Genomic DNA, 16,402 nt, shown 5'->3' on the forward strand with positions numbered 1-16,402 from the left:
CTAACCCAACCCGAAATTAAATCGGGTTGGCCTAACCCAACCCAACCCAACCCGAGCCAAAATCGGGTTGAACCCGTTGGGTTCAGGTTGAGCTCGACCCAAGTTGCACCCTTACTAAAAGTAAAGATGAGTTAGTGAAAATATAAAAACATGGTTGTGCTGATATCATTCCCCCTTTTTTTTAATAAAAACTCGAATCTAATCTACTTCCAATAAAGAAAACGTACTCCTCATGAGTCCCCTCGCCTGCCACGCCCCTCTTTTTAGAAAAAGATACGAGAGAGGCAGAGAGAGAGAGAGGGTGAAGAAAAAAACTCCCGTTTCTTCTTCCTCTTCTTCGAGAAAACACAAACCAGAAAAAAGATATAGAAAGTAAAAGAGAAGAGAAAACTCCCATTTCAATTGCTACTCTTTTTCCATTCTCCCTTCTTCCAATAAACATAGTATATATATATATATATATATATATATATATATATATATATATATATATAGAGAGAGAGAGAGAGAGAGAGAGAGAGAGAGAGAGAGAGAGAGAGAGAGAGGAGAGTTTTTGTTACTGATTTTGTTGGGGATCAAAAGAAAGAGATGACTTCAGGGGGATCATCAGGTAGACTACCAACATGGAAGGAGAGAGAAAACAATAAGAGGAGAGAGAGAAGAAGGAGAGCAATAGCTGCCAAAATCTTTTCTGGGTTAAGGGCTTTAGGAAATTTTAAACTCCCAAAACATTGTGACAATAACGAGGTCTTGAAAGCACTCTGTGTTGAAGCTGGATGGACTGTTGAAGAAGATGGAACCACCTATCGCAAGGTAAATTTTTTTTCTTCTGTATTTTGGGGGTTTTGAGGGGATTTGGATAATGGGTTTGTTTTGGGTTTCTTCATTTCTTCTTAGAATTTCACTTTTTGGTTTTTGTGGGTGATGTGGATAGGTTGATCTCTTTTGGGGATTTTATTTTTGGTTTGTTTTTTTGTATCTGGGTTTTGTGTAGATTGATCTGGCGCTTTTTTTTCCATTTTAGTGATTTTTTTTTCACTTCTTAGATTTTTGGGGATAGGTTGATCTCTTTTGGGTTATGGAGATTTAGGGATTTTGGTTTTGGTTTTTAGTTTGCTTTTTATATCTGGGTTTTGTGAGGTCTGGGTTTTTTTTTTTTTTTTTTTCATTTTAGTATTCTATTTTATTTTATTTTTACTTTTTCAATTTCTCTTTTTTGGTTGATAGTTTTCACATGTAATTTTATAGGTACAGTCAGGGATAGACAGTAAAATTGTATTTCCTTCATTCTAAAATATGGAAAATAAAATCTGTGGGTTCTTGTTTTGATTGTTTTTCTGTTCTATGGGTGGATTAATTGTATGCAAAAAGGGCATTTTTTTATTTTTTGAGCTTTTATCTATTATATGAGTCGAGATGTGGTGAGTTTTTGCATTTTTTGTCTAACATTTTCTTTTTATGGTTAGTTTTAGATGCTTTCATTTCCTGTCATTTTAAAATATAAGAATGGTGGATCTTTGAGTTGTTTTTGGTCAGTAGAGAACTTTGTTCTTGGGTTTTGATTTTCCTCTTTAAAGCTAGTACTGCCAAGATGAATTTTTGTACTTTGGTTTTATTTAATTATGGGTGGCTTTTGGATGTGTTTTAATTGTCCATTCAATGTCTTCAATGAAAATTTTCAAATATCAAATGAGTTTCTCTGCTCACTTCTCCCTTGAAAAAAAAAGGAGAAAAGTCTTCAGTTATGAACTCCTAGATCTGATCCAAGCTCCTCTATTTCGATTTCGTCGACTTTGATTCGGAAAAATACAAGATTTCACCATGAATTTTGGAATTTCGCCTTAAATTTTGGGATTTCATTAATGTTATGGTCCAAATAGGTGAAACGTGCAACATTTCAGATAAAAAACAGAGACATTTTCACATAAACCTTAACAAAAATCAACTATACTGGCAAAGAGAAGAACCATGGGATTCGTTTAAGGTATTTCTAAACAAGACAAAAAGTTAAAAGAAAACCATTTAGGCTGTGATTTTGTACGCTTAATTTTACAAGATTTAGGCCAAAATTTCATACTGAAACTAGAATGTTTCTATTTCGCTGATGACAAAAGCCGAAATTTAAAACCTTGATCTCACAAAAGATTGGCATTTCTTCATATCTAACAATTATCCATCATCATATATTATCTCTCCTTTTTCCATTACTTTATATCATCTCCTACATCTGCCTAACCTCTTAGTCTTTTTTCCTCTCACAGGGATGCAAACCACCACCATCTGAAAATGTAGGCACATCAACAAACATAAGCCCATGTTCTTCACACCAACCAAGCCCCCCATCTTCATCCTTCCAAAGTCCAGTCCCTTCCTACCATGCCAGCCCATCATCCTCTTCCTTCCCAAGCCCATCCCATTTTGACGCCAACCCCTCCTCATACCTCCTCCCCTTCCTCCGAAACCTCGCATCCATGCCTTCCTCCCTCCCCCCTCTTCGAATTTCAAACAGCGCCCCCGTAACTCCCCCTCTCTCCTCCCCAACCTCTAGACCCAACAAACTAAAACCCAATTGGGATTCACTCAACAAGCTAAAACCCAATTGGGATTCACTCTCCAACACCTCATTCGCCACATTTCGACACCCTCTCTTCGCCGCCTCTGCCCCCTCTAGCCCCACACGCCGCCACCATCTCACCACCCCTGCCACTATACTCGAATGTGATGAGTCTGATGGCTCTACCGTCGATTCGGGGAGGTGGGTCAGCTTCCAGACGGGCCCTCCTTCCACTGCTTCTCCCTCATCCCCGACTTTCAATCTCATCAATCCGATTGCTCAACATAATTCTCCGGCAGCGACACTTGCTGGAGGGATTGGGTGGGGGCTAACGGCGGAGAGGGGACGAAATTCAGAGTTTGAATTTGAGAGTGTGAGGGTGAAGCCTTGGGAGGGAGAAAAGATTCATGACATTGGGATGGATGATCTAGAGCTCACTCTTGGGAGTGGGAAGCAACAAAGTTAGAGTCAAGCTACTTGTGATGTCTTGTTCTCTCTATTTGGGACCCTGGTTTTATATCTCATTCATGTATTTGGAGTACTTTTACTCTATTTTATGGGGTTCTTGTGATGATTTTGGAGCAACTTACTTAAATGGGTTGGTAGATTCCTACCTGTATGGGGTTGCTGTTGGGTTTGTAAATGATCCTTAAAGGATGGGAGGTTATTTGTTCTCTTCTTTTTTAATTTCTTAGGAAATTTTCTCTTTCTTTTGTTACAATTGGGGACCTGGTTTGGGTTTGTTCCCAATCACCTTCAAATGTAGAAATCCTTTTGTCTCTTTAGTTGCAATTGAATTTAAGAGTTTTGTTGTTTCTTTGAAAGACATGGTGTGAGGATAAATTTGCACATGGGTATTTTTCTGTTTAGACTGTTTGGCAGTCAGAACAATGACATTGAAAGGTACTAAATCTCTTGTTGGGGGACAATTTTTTACTTTAATAATATCAAATGGGAAATGATATCCATACTCCTTTGTTTTGATAATGCCCATTCTCTTTGCTATTGAAATATCCTTTTTCCCTGGGTGGGCCCAATTTGAAGGGAAGTGATATATTCGCTCCCTTTTCTTCCCCAGGCCACCCCCTTTAGGATATATCATTTCCCTTTGATTAATCTTAACTGTTGAAATAGTGGAGCCCTACTTGTACAATTCATGACAGAATTGATCAATGGCCGGCAAATAAATGGGTATGAAGCAAAATTGCAACGGTCCAGATTCAATTCTTGAAAGATCCATTTATTAGATAGATGGTTCGGACTGTTAGATAAAATCAATTTTGTCTATGGATCAGAGCCCACCAGTAGAGGGTTCGAATCGATAAAGGCAAGTTAGGCAAGCTACCTTACAGAGGGAATTGGAAATTTACACTTAGATATGACATCCTGAGACTTCATACCCATTGTCCAACCTATGTGATATAACATGATCTGGACCGTTGATCTCTTAAGCCACCCCATCCTAATATTTTCATATTTTCGCCATCAGAAGATATTTATGCTACGAGATCAACGGTTTAGATCATGTTGATAGTGCATAGGTAGGACCAACCCTTAGATTGTTTGAGAGAGGGCTCCACTAAATGAACACAGCATGCTGAGTCATGGGATGGGCCCAATCACAAGTATCAAATACTTGATTTATAGTAAAGGTAAATCTTGTGTTTATTGATCCACTGAAGAAGGACAAAGCGAGTAAAGGTCCAAAAGGATTCCTAAACAGAGGAGTTTGATTTCATCTTCTTGTTGTTTGGTTTGGGTATCTGAATTCTCTTATCCATATGACAGTCCTTGTTGCCATTGCTTCTTTTCAATGTTGGGTCAGAGAGAATCTAAGAACTGGAGGCCCCTTTCCCATGTGAGATGTCATTGAAGAATGTGACCTTTCTCTATCTGATGTTCTCATAATCTCATTCACCAAACATTTTAATAGCACTCCCCCCCAAAGTTTCTTTGTTTTTTTTCAGTTTCTTTTTGGAAGGTCACATCACTTCTCTCTTAGTTTGGACCAATGCCGATCACCAAACTGCTCTTTGGCTGAAAATATAAATCTACCCTCTTATGCTCAAAGACTCTGGATCAATCATTGACTTGACCGATTCAACTCAGTTTTAGCACTATTGGGTCATTGAAAAACTCTAACCCGCACGAGTCTAATACTAGTCATTTCAATCGTGACTCACCAAGTTTAAGCGGTTTTGCCCTCAGCAAGTTCTGGACCGAGTACATGTTTTTAGGCATCAGTTTTGTTTAGGGATCGTATTAGGGGTAAAATCCATCCGTCCAACTAATTGGAGGACACTTGACATCTAGCCCAATTTGGTAACCGAACTTGCCTCTTAGGTAGCAAGGGCACGGAGATCTCTCCGTCTCCACGGATAGCAACCCCGAATAAATAGGAAAGTGCCCTAGGGTGGTGTTAAATAGAAATTGGTTCCCACGAGGATACTAACTCCATGGGAGATCTACCAATAAGGAAAGACTACCATAAAGGCAAGAACTTGCAATTGCCTAGGACTCCTCTATAAATAATATCCTCACGTTCAAGGCCAGGCGTGTTCTCACTCTTAAGCATTGTTACTCTGCTTAATCATTACTTGGGATTTCTGCTTGCGTGTCTATTTCTGACTTGAGCGTCGGAGTGGTCTCCTGGAGTACAAACTTCGGGACCCCTAACGCGTATTTTTTGAGAGCATGACAAGCATGGATCAAGCCTCTACCAAAGCACATTCATCCAGAGCGGATTTTGGCATCAACAGATTGGCGCCATCTGTGGGACCCTTTTTGAACTGCCATTAATGAATCCTCACATCGTGGAGTCCCCACCTTCGGGTACTCAACCCTCTCTAGGACCTACAATGGAGTAGTTTACCTATTTATCAAAAGTTGTAACATACCTTACTGGCATGCTTTAGGTCTTTATAGCCAATGAGACCGCCTAGGCGGCTCCACCGACAGGACATCCTTTACCACTAGTAGTCGAAGCTCCAGCCGTGCCAATTGTTCAGCATGAAGACGAAGCTCCCCCGGGGAGGAACCCTAGGAGCATACGTCAGCTAAGAGACCCAGCAACCTCAGCTTTCACGTCAAGCCCCATTGTAGCCCAACCACAAAACCAAGGCGCGGTCATCGATCCCGCAGCCATGAACCGATCTACCATGGATACGGCTCTTGGTAACCTAGTTATAGCCGATCCTCAATACCAAATCCAAGAGATGCAGCAGAAAGATCAACGAGCCTAGGGATAGATATCTCCTCTGTTGGCGTCGAAATCCGGGTCTGCGATCGCGTGGTGGGTAGAGAGCCTCCACGGGGTCTGCAATCACAAACAGATGGTCAGGGAGGTTCGGGGTGGATCCTGGACGACCACTTCGACACCCAAGTCAGATTCTGGACCAATGATATACAGAACAGCAAGAAAAGGCGGATGTTTGATCAGGTTTACCAAGGCCAAGGTGCGGGTTCTTCTTTTGGTATGTGGGTGGATGGGTCGGAGGGGATGAACAGGGAGAGTGGGACCAAGCTCCCGGCCCCCTCTGTCGTTGCCTCGCCCCTTTCTTTGGAGGGTTGCCTCGAGGGGGATAAGATGGGATTTTGCTCCTCCTCTTCTTTCTGGATCCCATCATTGCTTGCGAATCCTCCTTTTAAGGGGTGGCATGCGGGCCTTTTCATCATTACAGAGAGAAAACCTTCTTTCGCAGGATTGGGTTGTTCTCCTGTTTTGACGGCGCGCGTGGTTTCGCTGCGTAATCTCTTCCATAATTGTGATGATGAGGCTTGGACGGTGAGAAGGTGACACGTGGCGTAACAGCGTGGTCTTGCCGCTCATTAACACCTTTCTTAATGATGATTAAGTTCCATTGGTGCATGGACAACACGTGGCGAGATTTGAGAGTCGCGCCGTATTTATGTCCCATCATAATACCCCCTTACTCCTTTGGTCCATTGAATGGGCCAAGGGAGTAATGTCTGGTCAAACGATGCCATGGTGAGGGCATTTATGGGACATCCGGAGTTCGAGGAGACGTGCCGTTTCGTTCGGCGGTTTTCTCTCAGGGAATAGTAGCGTCATTATGTGGCTTCCAGCCGGTCACCCGATAGGGAGGGGACACGTGTCGGGTGGGTTGCCTCGCTTCTTGACCCAAGGGTTTCTCCTTCGGGTTTATAAAAGGAAGACCATCCCGGTATTTTTATTATTGTTTTCTTCTTGAGATAGATCGTTTCTCTGCATCTTTTCCTCTTTTGGTAACATGTCTAGTTCCCCTTCGCGGGTTAGGGGCAAAGCCCCTCTTTCCCAGGAATCTTCAAGTGACCTCGACCTGTATTCCGACTCGGAGGAGGACCTTACGGCCCATTGGAAAAGCCTAGGAGGGATCCGGGCCCTCCCCCGGGCTTTCCCCCCCTTCGCCTTTCCTCCTTGCCTAGCAAGGACAAGTCGTCTCGCTCCTACGTTGCCAAGGAGTGGTCTTTTTTCTCCAAGGTCTATTAGCAGGGGATGGAACTGCGCGACCGGGTCTCGAAAATGGGCAAGGAGATTGAGGACTTGAAGCGGGAAAACGAGGTGTTGCAGAGAAATGTTCACGCTCTCAACGAGCAGCTGCTTGAATATGAGGTGGACCCCTTGCTGGAGAGCTCCTGGGAGGAGGAGGGGGACTCTCCAGGAGAGGAGTCTTCTTCTGGTTGTTCGGGCGATTAGTTTCTGGCTTCCTTCGCTTTTCTGTTTCTTTTTCTTTTCTCCCCTTTTTTGTCGGGGGTTTTGGGGCCTGTGTGCCCTATGTTTGGTTTCTTATCCCCCCCTTTTTGTAGGCCTGTGGGCCAAAAGGATGTGAATGGATGATTTCTTTATGAGTTTGTGAAGTGTTTCTTATGCTGCTTTTCCCATCTGTGTGGCAACTAATTTTATTTGAGGGGAGCGGTAGTAGCGAGGCCGGGCTTTTGTTCATAGGATCGGGCCCTTTCCAGTGTGTTTGGTATATGTTTTTCTTATTTCGAGGGATTGCGACGGCTTTGCCTGATCCTTCGCGGGGTTCCGAGCCTTTACCCAGCGCGTTTAGTTTCTTCCGTCTAGTGGATTCGTATGTCGAGCTCTTGTGCTGTGGCTTCGAGTCTAGCCGTGTATTTTTCATCTGGTGGCTTTGAGGTTGGATCTCTTTGCTCGGTTTCCAATCTCCGAATCCTTCCTTTCATTAGGTGGGAAGGATTTGAAACTTGGCACGCGCGGGCGATTTGAAATCCGAGCCCTTCCTTTCATTAGGTGGGGACACTCCAAGCGGCGTCTCTCCTTGCTTTTAGGCGGGAATGTTGTAGGGATGACTTGCTGGGGAAGTTTTAGTGGTAGGGGTAGCAATGTCTTTTCAGTCGTAAGAAAATGGCGCTTCGATTTCTGGCGGTTTCCTCGAATTCCCCAATCGGCGCCACGTGTGTGCGTCCCATCCGATTGGAAAGGGAGGGAGGTTAATCGACACGTGTCTAAACCCTAGCTCTTTTGAGGCCATTTTAGGGATTTATTTTCGCCTTATTTCTTCGTCTTCTTTGGGTGAAGTGGGCTTTCCTCTGCGGCGATTTCTTTTTGGTGGCTGCTCTTCATCAACTCCTCTATAGTTTTTGTCCTTCTTCACTACCCGCCTCAGTGAGTTCCGTGCTTTTCGTTTCGTCTGAAATTTGATTATTTTACGATGTCTGTCGCAACCGGTTCTCAGAGTCCGTGTATCGAGTCAGTAGAAGTAGTGGAGAGGGCCCCGCCAAGAAAAAGGAGGCGGTTGGTAAAAGGCGGGGGCGGCGACTCTCGAGATGAACAGATGTTCAGGGAGTTGGAAGATAGCTCCAGGGCTTCTGGGTCGTTGTTGGGGGCCGCTCCCTCTGAATCCCCCACTCATGTTTCTTCTGCTTGCGAGGCGGAGATTAGGGACATTCGGTCTGGTGCTGTCATCCGCCTCGGTCGGGTGGCGTCCTGTAAGGGTTCTTTCGAAAAAGGGGCGGCAGAGAGGATTAGAAGGGAGTATCACATTCCCGAGGATTACAGGATTAGGGTTCCCTCTTTTAGGGATGGGGTGTGCGAGGGTGTTATGGAGGAAGAGGTAGCTTTTTACGTGGAGGCTTTTAGGGCGGGGATTAGGTTTCCGCTTTTGGGTATCATAGTTGAGGCCCTTGAGTTTTATCGGGTGGCCTTCTCCCAACTAGCGCCCAATAGTTGGCGTACTCTCTTGGCTTTCGTGGCCAAGGCGGGTCTTCACAAGATTCAGCCTACCCTTCCTCTGTTTAGGAGTTGCATTGCCCTTAGCCCATTGGTGAAGGGTGAGGACATTGTACCTGACCCAGCGTCCTCAGGTGAGGATCGTGACGAACTTGCCCTCTTCCATTAAGAAGTGGAAAGAGGAGTATGTGTTCATTATTCCTCCGTCGGATGCTGGTTGGGGCTTCCCTAGTTCTTGGAGGCGCTCCGTTGAGTGGCGAAGGAAATCCCTCCCCGACGAGTTCGACTGTAGCAAGTTTGACCTGAAGAAGCTTGCCTCGGGGAGGCTATTGATGTTTCTGAGTTTAGATGGGAGAGGGGCTTGAGGAGGTTCGGTCTGCTGGGTGCTGTGGAGAGGAAGGCCCGCCGCACGGGCGAGGAGGTGGGGGAGAGTTCCGCCCAGTCATCGTGGTGAGCCTTTTTACCTGGGTTTGTCCTTCTTTTTTTTGGGCTGTAGTTTTCTTCGTTCTGAGCCGTCGTTGCTCTTCTGTTTTTGGCAGCAAGTATGTCTTCTTCTGGTGATGTTGCTAAGGGAAAGGGCGTTATGGTGGAGGCGGCGAAGGGTCCAACTGGCCGTCAGAAGATTCCCTCTGGCTTTATGGCCGCGGCTAGAAAGGATCGGTCGCAAACTAGGCTTCCCACGCCCGCACCATCTAGTTCCTCCGGTCAATCGGTCGGAGTGAAGGATACGGCTAGATCTTCTCCTCGAGAGTTGGAGCCTTCCGCCAAGAGGGTTGCTCCTTCTTGCGCCAAACAGGGGAAAGCCAGCCGTGCGGCCCGTTCTCCTGCCGCCTTTGCAGAGGATATGCCGAGCCGACTGGAAGGGTCGGTTATGACCAAGCTGCTCCTGGAGAAAATGGAGTTTTCCCCGCATTGCTACCAGACGCAAGGAGAACTGTTTAAGCCGGACTGGAAGATCGGTGTTGAGGATGGCGTCCTCGGGAATCCTCGGGTTGGGGTGGAGCTTGGGTTGATGACCGCCCTTCCTGGCGATGAGGTTGAGTTGGAAAACTTCCCCCGCAAGGCCCTGGGGGCCCAGTACCTTCATTCTATATCTTGCGTAAGTATCGAGTGGTTGGCTTTTCCGTTTGTTTCTTTCCTTTTCTTGTTGTCTTTGAGACTACATGAGGCGATCCGCTAATGGTTCGCTTGTGGTGGGTGTAGACACCCCATTTTGACCGGACCCAAGTTCGCTATGCTTGGGCGTGTAGACACCCCATTTTGCTCTGCCTTAAGAAATTAGGGTTTTTCCATCGGTTTTCCAATGTCCTTCCTTCCCGCGTCCGTTTGTTACATTTCTAAATATTTTTGGTCGTTTCCGTCATGTTTCGTATTTTTCCGTTGAGTATTGAGAAGGGTTATTCATAAGAATCCGAGCAAAAGAGAATGTGGGACCCGCTGGTGTGGGACCCGTTTGTGTGGGACCCGCTGATGTGGGACCCGCTTGTGTGGGACCCGCTGATGTGGGACCCGCTTGTGCGGAACCCACAAAGTGGGACTCACCATTAGCATGACTTAACTTTCTCTACCATTTCCACTAACTTCATTTTTCCCTTTAAAATAACATCATTATCTCCATTACCATTATATATTCCATTATTCCCACCACCATTCCCACCATTACCATTATATATTCCATTATCCCCACCACCATTCCCACCATTACCATTATATATTCCATTATTCCCACCACCATTCCCACCATTACCATTATATATTCCATTATTCTCCACCACACCCACCATTCTCATTATTTATTTCCACCTCTCCACTAAGTTTTTCACTATATAAAGAGAGGTGATGAGAAGGAAAAGAGGGAGAGAAAAAAAAAGGAGAGAAGGAAGAGGGAAAAAAAAAGAAGAGAAAAAAAAAGAGGAGAAGGAAAAAAAAAAAAAGAAGAGAGGGAGAGAAAATAAGAGAGAAAGAGAGAGAGGAAAATATAAAAACAAAGAAGGAAGCGGAGCGGATCGCACGTCGGCCGGATTTTTGGATTTCTTCGGCTCTTGGATTCGGCGAGGAACTCATCACAGGTAGGTACACTGTTTTCGGAATTTTTTAGAATTATTTGGTATATTTTCGGATTTTTGCATGATTTTTAACAAAGAAAACTAAAAGATATACTAAACAGATTCCACAAATAATGAAATTTCGTGGGAAAATAATATGATAATGATAAATTCTACCATGAATTTGTGAGAATTTTTGGATTTTGTTTGGTATATTATTTTATGCATTCTTTGAAAATTATCAGATTTTGGGAGAATTGTTACTGATGTCAAATCACAGATACAATTCTCCAAATTTTTACAGTAGTCTTAAATTCTATACTTCTTGCTTCTGTAAAATTTTCAAGTGATTTTGATCTTGTTTCATATGAGCTGTAGTGTTAATTCATAATCTGGTTTGAAATTTAAAAAATCCGAAACTGATAGTAAATAGTTTTCTAAATTCATGGAAATCTTACAGCATGCTATTTTCACTTATATCTTACTAATGTAGAAATTTCATGGAATTTAGATTTCTATTTCTAGTAGTTTCTGTGTTATTTTTGTAATCTGGTCTTATTGTTGTTAAATCAAAATTAAATATGAGCTTAATGTACAAATCCACAAAATTCATCCCGTAAGCTGCATGGATACCCATCTTACTGCTGTAGAAATTTTGATTCATTTCGAATTCGTTTGCTACAGTTTCACTTGTAAAAACACTCATATGTTTAAAATTGATAAAATCCATTGAAAATCCGAAATTAATTGAAAATCATCTGAAAATTTCTAAAGAACCTTAAATCTCTGTCACATGTTAACTCATTAATCCATTGAAACAGAAATCTTAGGGTCTTTAGATTTCCCTCGAAAAATGGCCAGTGCATCCATAATCGTATCCCAATTGCAACCAATCTTTGACAATTTAGATATTTAAGCTATAACATGTTATTGGCTCCGAGGTTACTGTCCACGGAAATCCTGAGATCTGCCAGGCAATAAGATGCTATAACCTAAGTATTAAATTGCGCAAGGAAAGAGCGCACGATTCCCTCCCTTGGATGCCATTCTGGGCCGAAATTGGTGTACCCATAGGAGGCATGCTTTGCCTCATATAAAAGTCTTTGACTCATTTGTTTGTGTGATGTTGTTGTCAGTGAGTCTTTGACTTGTGTTTCCATCTCTTTTAGGGAGTCTTTGACTCGTCTATCCTTTAGTTGTTATCAGTGGAGTCTTTGACTCGTTTTTCCACCGCTATTAGAGAGTCATTGACTCATTTGCTCATTTGTACCCTTCTTTAATATTTTTAGTTAGGAGTTTCTCCTTTAGAGTTGTTGATTACTTCGCTTTAATTAGAGGCTAACTCAGTCTTATTAGAGCTTTGCTTGCTTGGGATCTTGGATCGTTTTCTCTCTTCTTGGGACGCTATCTTTCTTGTTATGGTTCGTCTCTTTGAGACGTTAGTTGTTTGTTCGGGGTTTCCCCTTTTGGATTTAGGGCTTTGCCCTAGTTTGTGGTTGTTCTTGCGTGTTCCCTTTAAGATTGAAAACATCTAAAGGTCCTGAGCATTGGAAAAGCTTTAAAATCCAAAAACATTAGAAATTTAAAACTCAAAAACATTTGAAAACTTTAAAAATATCAAAAACATTTGAAAATATAAAAAAACCTTAAAAAATCTGAAGTGTGAGTGTTTCTTTTAGAAGCGTAGTTTGAGAGTTCGTTTCGAACTACGTTGGCTTGATCCTCTTCCGAGGTACGTAGTGCAGCTTGGGATTTACATCCCAAGTCCAGCCAAACTTTTTTTGTAAATAAACGTTTTAAACTTTCTTCAAAAACCTTTAAAATCTTATTTTCAAAAGATCTTCTTCTAGAGTTAGGAGTTTCTCCTAGATAGAGAGTTTTAGAGTTAGGGTTTTTCTTTTGATAGGTTGTTTGATTGTTTGTTTGTTGTGTGCTTGTTTTTAGAGTTAGGGGTCTGTCCTAGAGTTATAGGAGCGCCTCCGTCCGGTCAGTCGGCGATCCATATCGCCGAGTGATGACTAGAGTATGATACGCTAGTCCACCCTTGGTTTTCCTTAAGAAATACAGCCTAGTCACACATAGGTTGTAAGAACCACCTGCATTAGTTTAGGGCTAATCTGCATTTAGTTAGGGCATATAGGGTGTCATAAAATCCACAATTCACTGAAATTTAAATAATCGTACAAGAAACTTTAATAACCGGTTCGGTCTTTTAGATCGAGTCTAGGATAGAAGTCTAGGTGTCTTAGGCATCCTAGCTTAGAATAGGCGCGGAGAACTACGTTGCCTTGATTCTCGTGGAGGCGGGGATACGTAGGCTTCTTTGGATGAATACCAGATCATCTGAGGACTCGGGCTAATCACTTTTAAAACTGTTGAAACAATCAAATCACTTAGGATTTTCCATAAAATTAGAATTTTAGGAGAACTTTCACTTAGATTGAATCCAAACCAATTAAGAAATCAAGATACACATTTAGGATTCACATTGAAATTAGATCATAGGATGCATGTCACATAGATAGCACATTAACAGAGAGTTGAATGAGCCATTAAAAATGAATTTAAAAGAGTTAACTTTTGGAATTGAAGACCGATTATCGGGCAGGAATGGTGCATGTGGTGGATAAATCCCCATACCTTCCATTCTTGTAACCAGGTAGCGAGTCTAGATTTCTGGTTAATTATGGGTCCTAGATCCCACATCTAGGTGGCGACTCTGTCAGTCTCTTTTGTGTGGAATTCGGATTGCCTTAGTGATCCCAAGTTCACATAAAAGATGAATTAAAATTAATAATAAAAGGCACACGCCAATCGCGTGGGTACGAGAGACCAAGAGATAGTGCGTGGCGGCTCTCGCGCCACCACCCCTCTCGCGGGATCGGGTCCCACAGACTGGCGACTCTGCTGGGGACCACCTAACTTCATTACAATTCCAAAGGATAACTCATTTGAATCTATTTCAACTGGCTCATGAAAACTCTATCTCTTTTATGCTTGTTAGATTAGTTTGTATGCTTTATTTTCTCATCACATTTACTCAAACTTAATCTAACAAAACCTGAAGGCATCATAGATTGCGCGAACTTATTGCACACACTTACATCACTTTCATCTAAACCCCTGCATCTCACATGCACACACGTCCTATTTTAGGAACCCGGAGTGTTATCTAGCATGGTTGACTGGGATTTCATCACCTGGTGCCTCTGTGCTAGAGAAGCATTCCACCCTTAGCCTAGTACCTTTATGGTACGTAAACGGATCTCTTGTTCACGTACTGATACGCCGGACACTGGTACAGTATATCGAACATGGATTCGCGCTAAGGGAACTCTTGGCCTTACCCCTAGATTAACCCACACATGCATGTAGTATACGAACACATGTGCATCACGTGTGTGAGCCTAGTTTAGGATATCTTACCCAATTGTGTGTGTGAGCCTAGTTTAGGATATCCTACCCATTTGTGTCTAGATTAGGCCGTAGTCCATCTTTCAATGGCTACGATCGGTCCTAGGTACACAAACAAAGTCATGAGTCGAGATCCTCTCTCCACTCCGCTAGATTAGGGTTAGGGTTGATGCCTTCAGGTAACACTGATAAAATGTGCGAAAATTAAAAAACTTTTCCTTTGGGGTTAGGATGTAAATCCCATTCATTTCCAAAGATCTCATAGGATTAGTCATTCATGATCCATCTGTTGAAAGCAATCTTATGCTATCTCATCTCATCTTGATCTCATCTTGTTGTTGATATCCATCATTCAGATTTTAGATCTGGTCCTTGACCCGACTTTTGTCATTCTTATGGCCATGGTCTATTATCTGAGCCATTGATTGATCCATGTTTATCATATATCTTTTACCCCTGGATCATATCGAAATCATTGATGAAAAAGTTTGATCTCACCTGTATTCTTTGAGTGCATGATCGTTGCTGAGATCGAAACTTATTTTGATTAGGGATGTTTATCGTTCCTGACTCTTTCATTCCCAAAAGAAGAACGGTTATACCCAAAGAACACCTTAAGGAATAGATTGAGGATTCTTTCCAAATTAACATACCCGTTGATGTATTTCAAGATTACTCTTTTCTCTATTTGTTCAGAATCTTTATCTCATGATTATTGATCTAGTATGTTAACTTCCAATCAGGATTCTGAAAGATAGCAACCATCGCTTCAAAAAAGGGCACCCAAGCTAAACCTACCTGGTCTAGACCTACCTCAATATCTAGACTTGTTCGTCACTTTGATCCCACTGTGTCACCAACAGCACCTTTACCATCTTCACCAGAGTTGTCAGGTTCTTTTGAAGTCAACCAAATGGCTAATGATCCAGTGGACCCCATGATAACTATACAGGAAATGTTGAGAAATATGTGTCGAGATATAGCAGGGTTGAAAGATGAGGTGACTCATCTAAAAGACCAGAGTACTCAAAAGGTCTCTACTTCTAAAGATCCCGCCATTCAGCCTCCTCCGGCCACATCTCCTAACCTCACCAGACCAGTCATCTCTCCCGTAGAGATCGATCTAAAAGATGAGCAATATGCTGGGGAATACTTTGTCCCTCCGGTTAACAAGGAGAATGAGTTGTTCGATAAGTATGAGAAGATGGCTCGTGACATTGAGAGCATGAAGGTTCAAGCGTCCAAGGGATTCGATATTTCTGAATTTCTGATGTCCCCTAATGCCATATTCCCGCCTAAGTTCAAGGCACCAGACTATGACAAATATGATGGAACTGGGTGTCCGAGAAACCACGTCAGATGGTTCATCACTCTTTCCCAGCAGCATGGCTTAAGTCGAGAGCAGATGGCTCATTTGTTTCCTATGTCTCTTATAGGGGTAGCCAAAAGATGGTTTTTGAGGTTGAAACCAGAAGAGATTAGGACATTAGAAGAAATCTCTAACCGATTCGTAGAACAATTCTCCATGGAGGAAGGGATCGAGGTCACTAAAAGAGATCTGAAGCTGTTGAAGCAGAATCCTCAGGAGACATTCACATCTTTCATTAGGCGCTGGAGGCGCAAGTCTGCCCAACTGAGCCATAGAATGTCAGAGGAAGACCAGATAAAGTTGGTCCTCAAGAGCTTGTCCCCGCAGTACTTTCACTTCATGGCGCCGCAACACTATCAGAATTTCGATCATTTGATTAAGACCGGCACCCAGATCGAGGATGCTATTGCTAAGGGCCTCCGAGCCAAAACGCTATCTGATGTCCGAGAGGGGAAGAGGCCTATGATCCAACCGAAGGAAGTACAAGCAGTCAGTTATACCAGACCAGTGGCCAAGCCTGTTGATGAAGTTGTTAGACCAATGGTGACGAAGCAGTTCAGGCAGTTTGACCCATTACCATTTCCACTGCCCATGATACTTAAGAAGTTGATCAGAGACAAGAAGATCAGACTTCCGGATGTCAAACCTGTACCTAATCCGCTGCCCGGAAACTGGAGAAGGGATCAATACTGTGAATATCACAGGGGCCCGGGACACATGACTGAGAACTGTTTGGCCTTGAAGCACGCAATTCAGAACATGATCGATAAAGATGAGCTTGCAGTTGAAAGGCCGAATATCACTCAGAATCCTCTCCCCAACCACCG

At 43.1% G+C, this 16,402-nt stretch overlaps 1 protein-coding gene across 1 annotated transcript; it reads left to right on the top strand.

Annotated features, from left to right (window-relative positions):
• The first annotated feature begins 511 nt into the window (after positions 1 to 511).
• Positions 512 to 3,378, top strand: LOC143858071 (protein BZR1 homolog 1-like). The gene is made up of 2 exons (XM_077368667.1): positions 512 to 813; positions 2,262 to 3,378. Exons 1-2 carry the CDS (start codon positions 589 to 591, stop codon positions 3,018 to 3,020), a joined length of 984 nt encoding a protein of 327 aa, XP_077224782.1. The 5' UTR covers positions 512 to 588; the 3' UTR covers positions 3,021 to 3,378.
• Positions 3,379 to 16,402: the final 13,024 nt, after the last annotated feature.

This window comes from Tasmannia lanceolata, unplaced genomic scaffold (assembly GCF_043159265.1).
Source record: "Tasmannia lanceolata isolate RefF3 unplaced genomic scaffold, GAP_Taslan_0.1 ptg000025l, whole genome shotgun sequence".
NCBI classification, from domain to species: domain Eukaryota; kingdom Viridiplantae; phylum Streptophyta; class Magnoliopsida; order Canellales; family Winteraceae; genus Tasmannia; species Tasmannia lanceolata.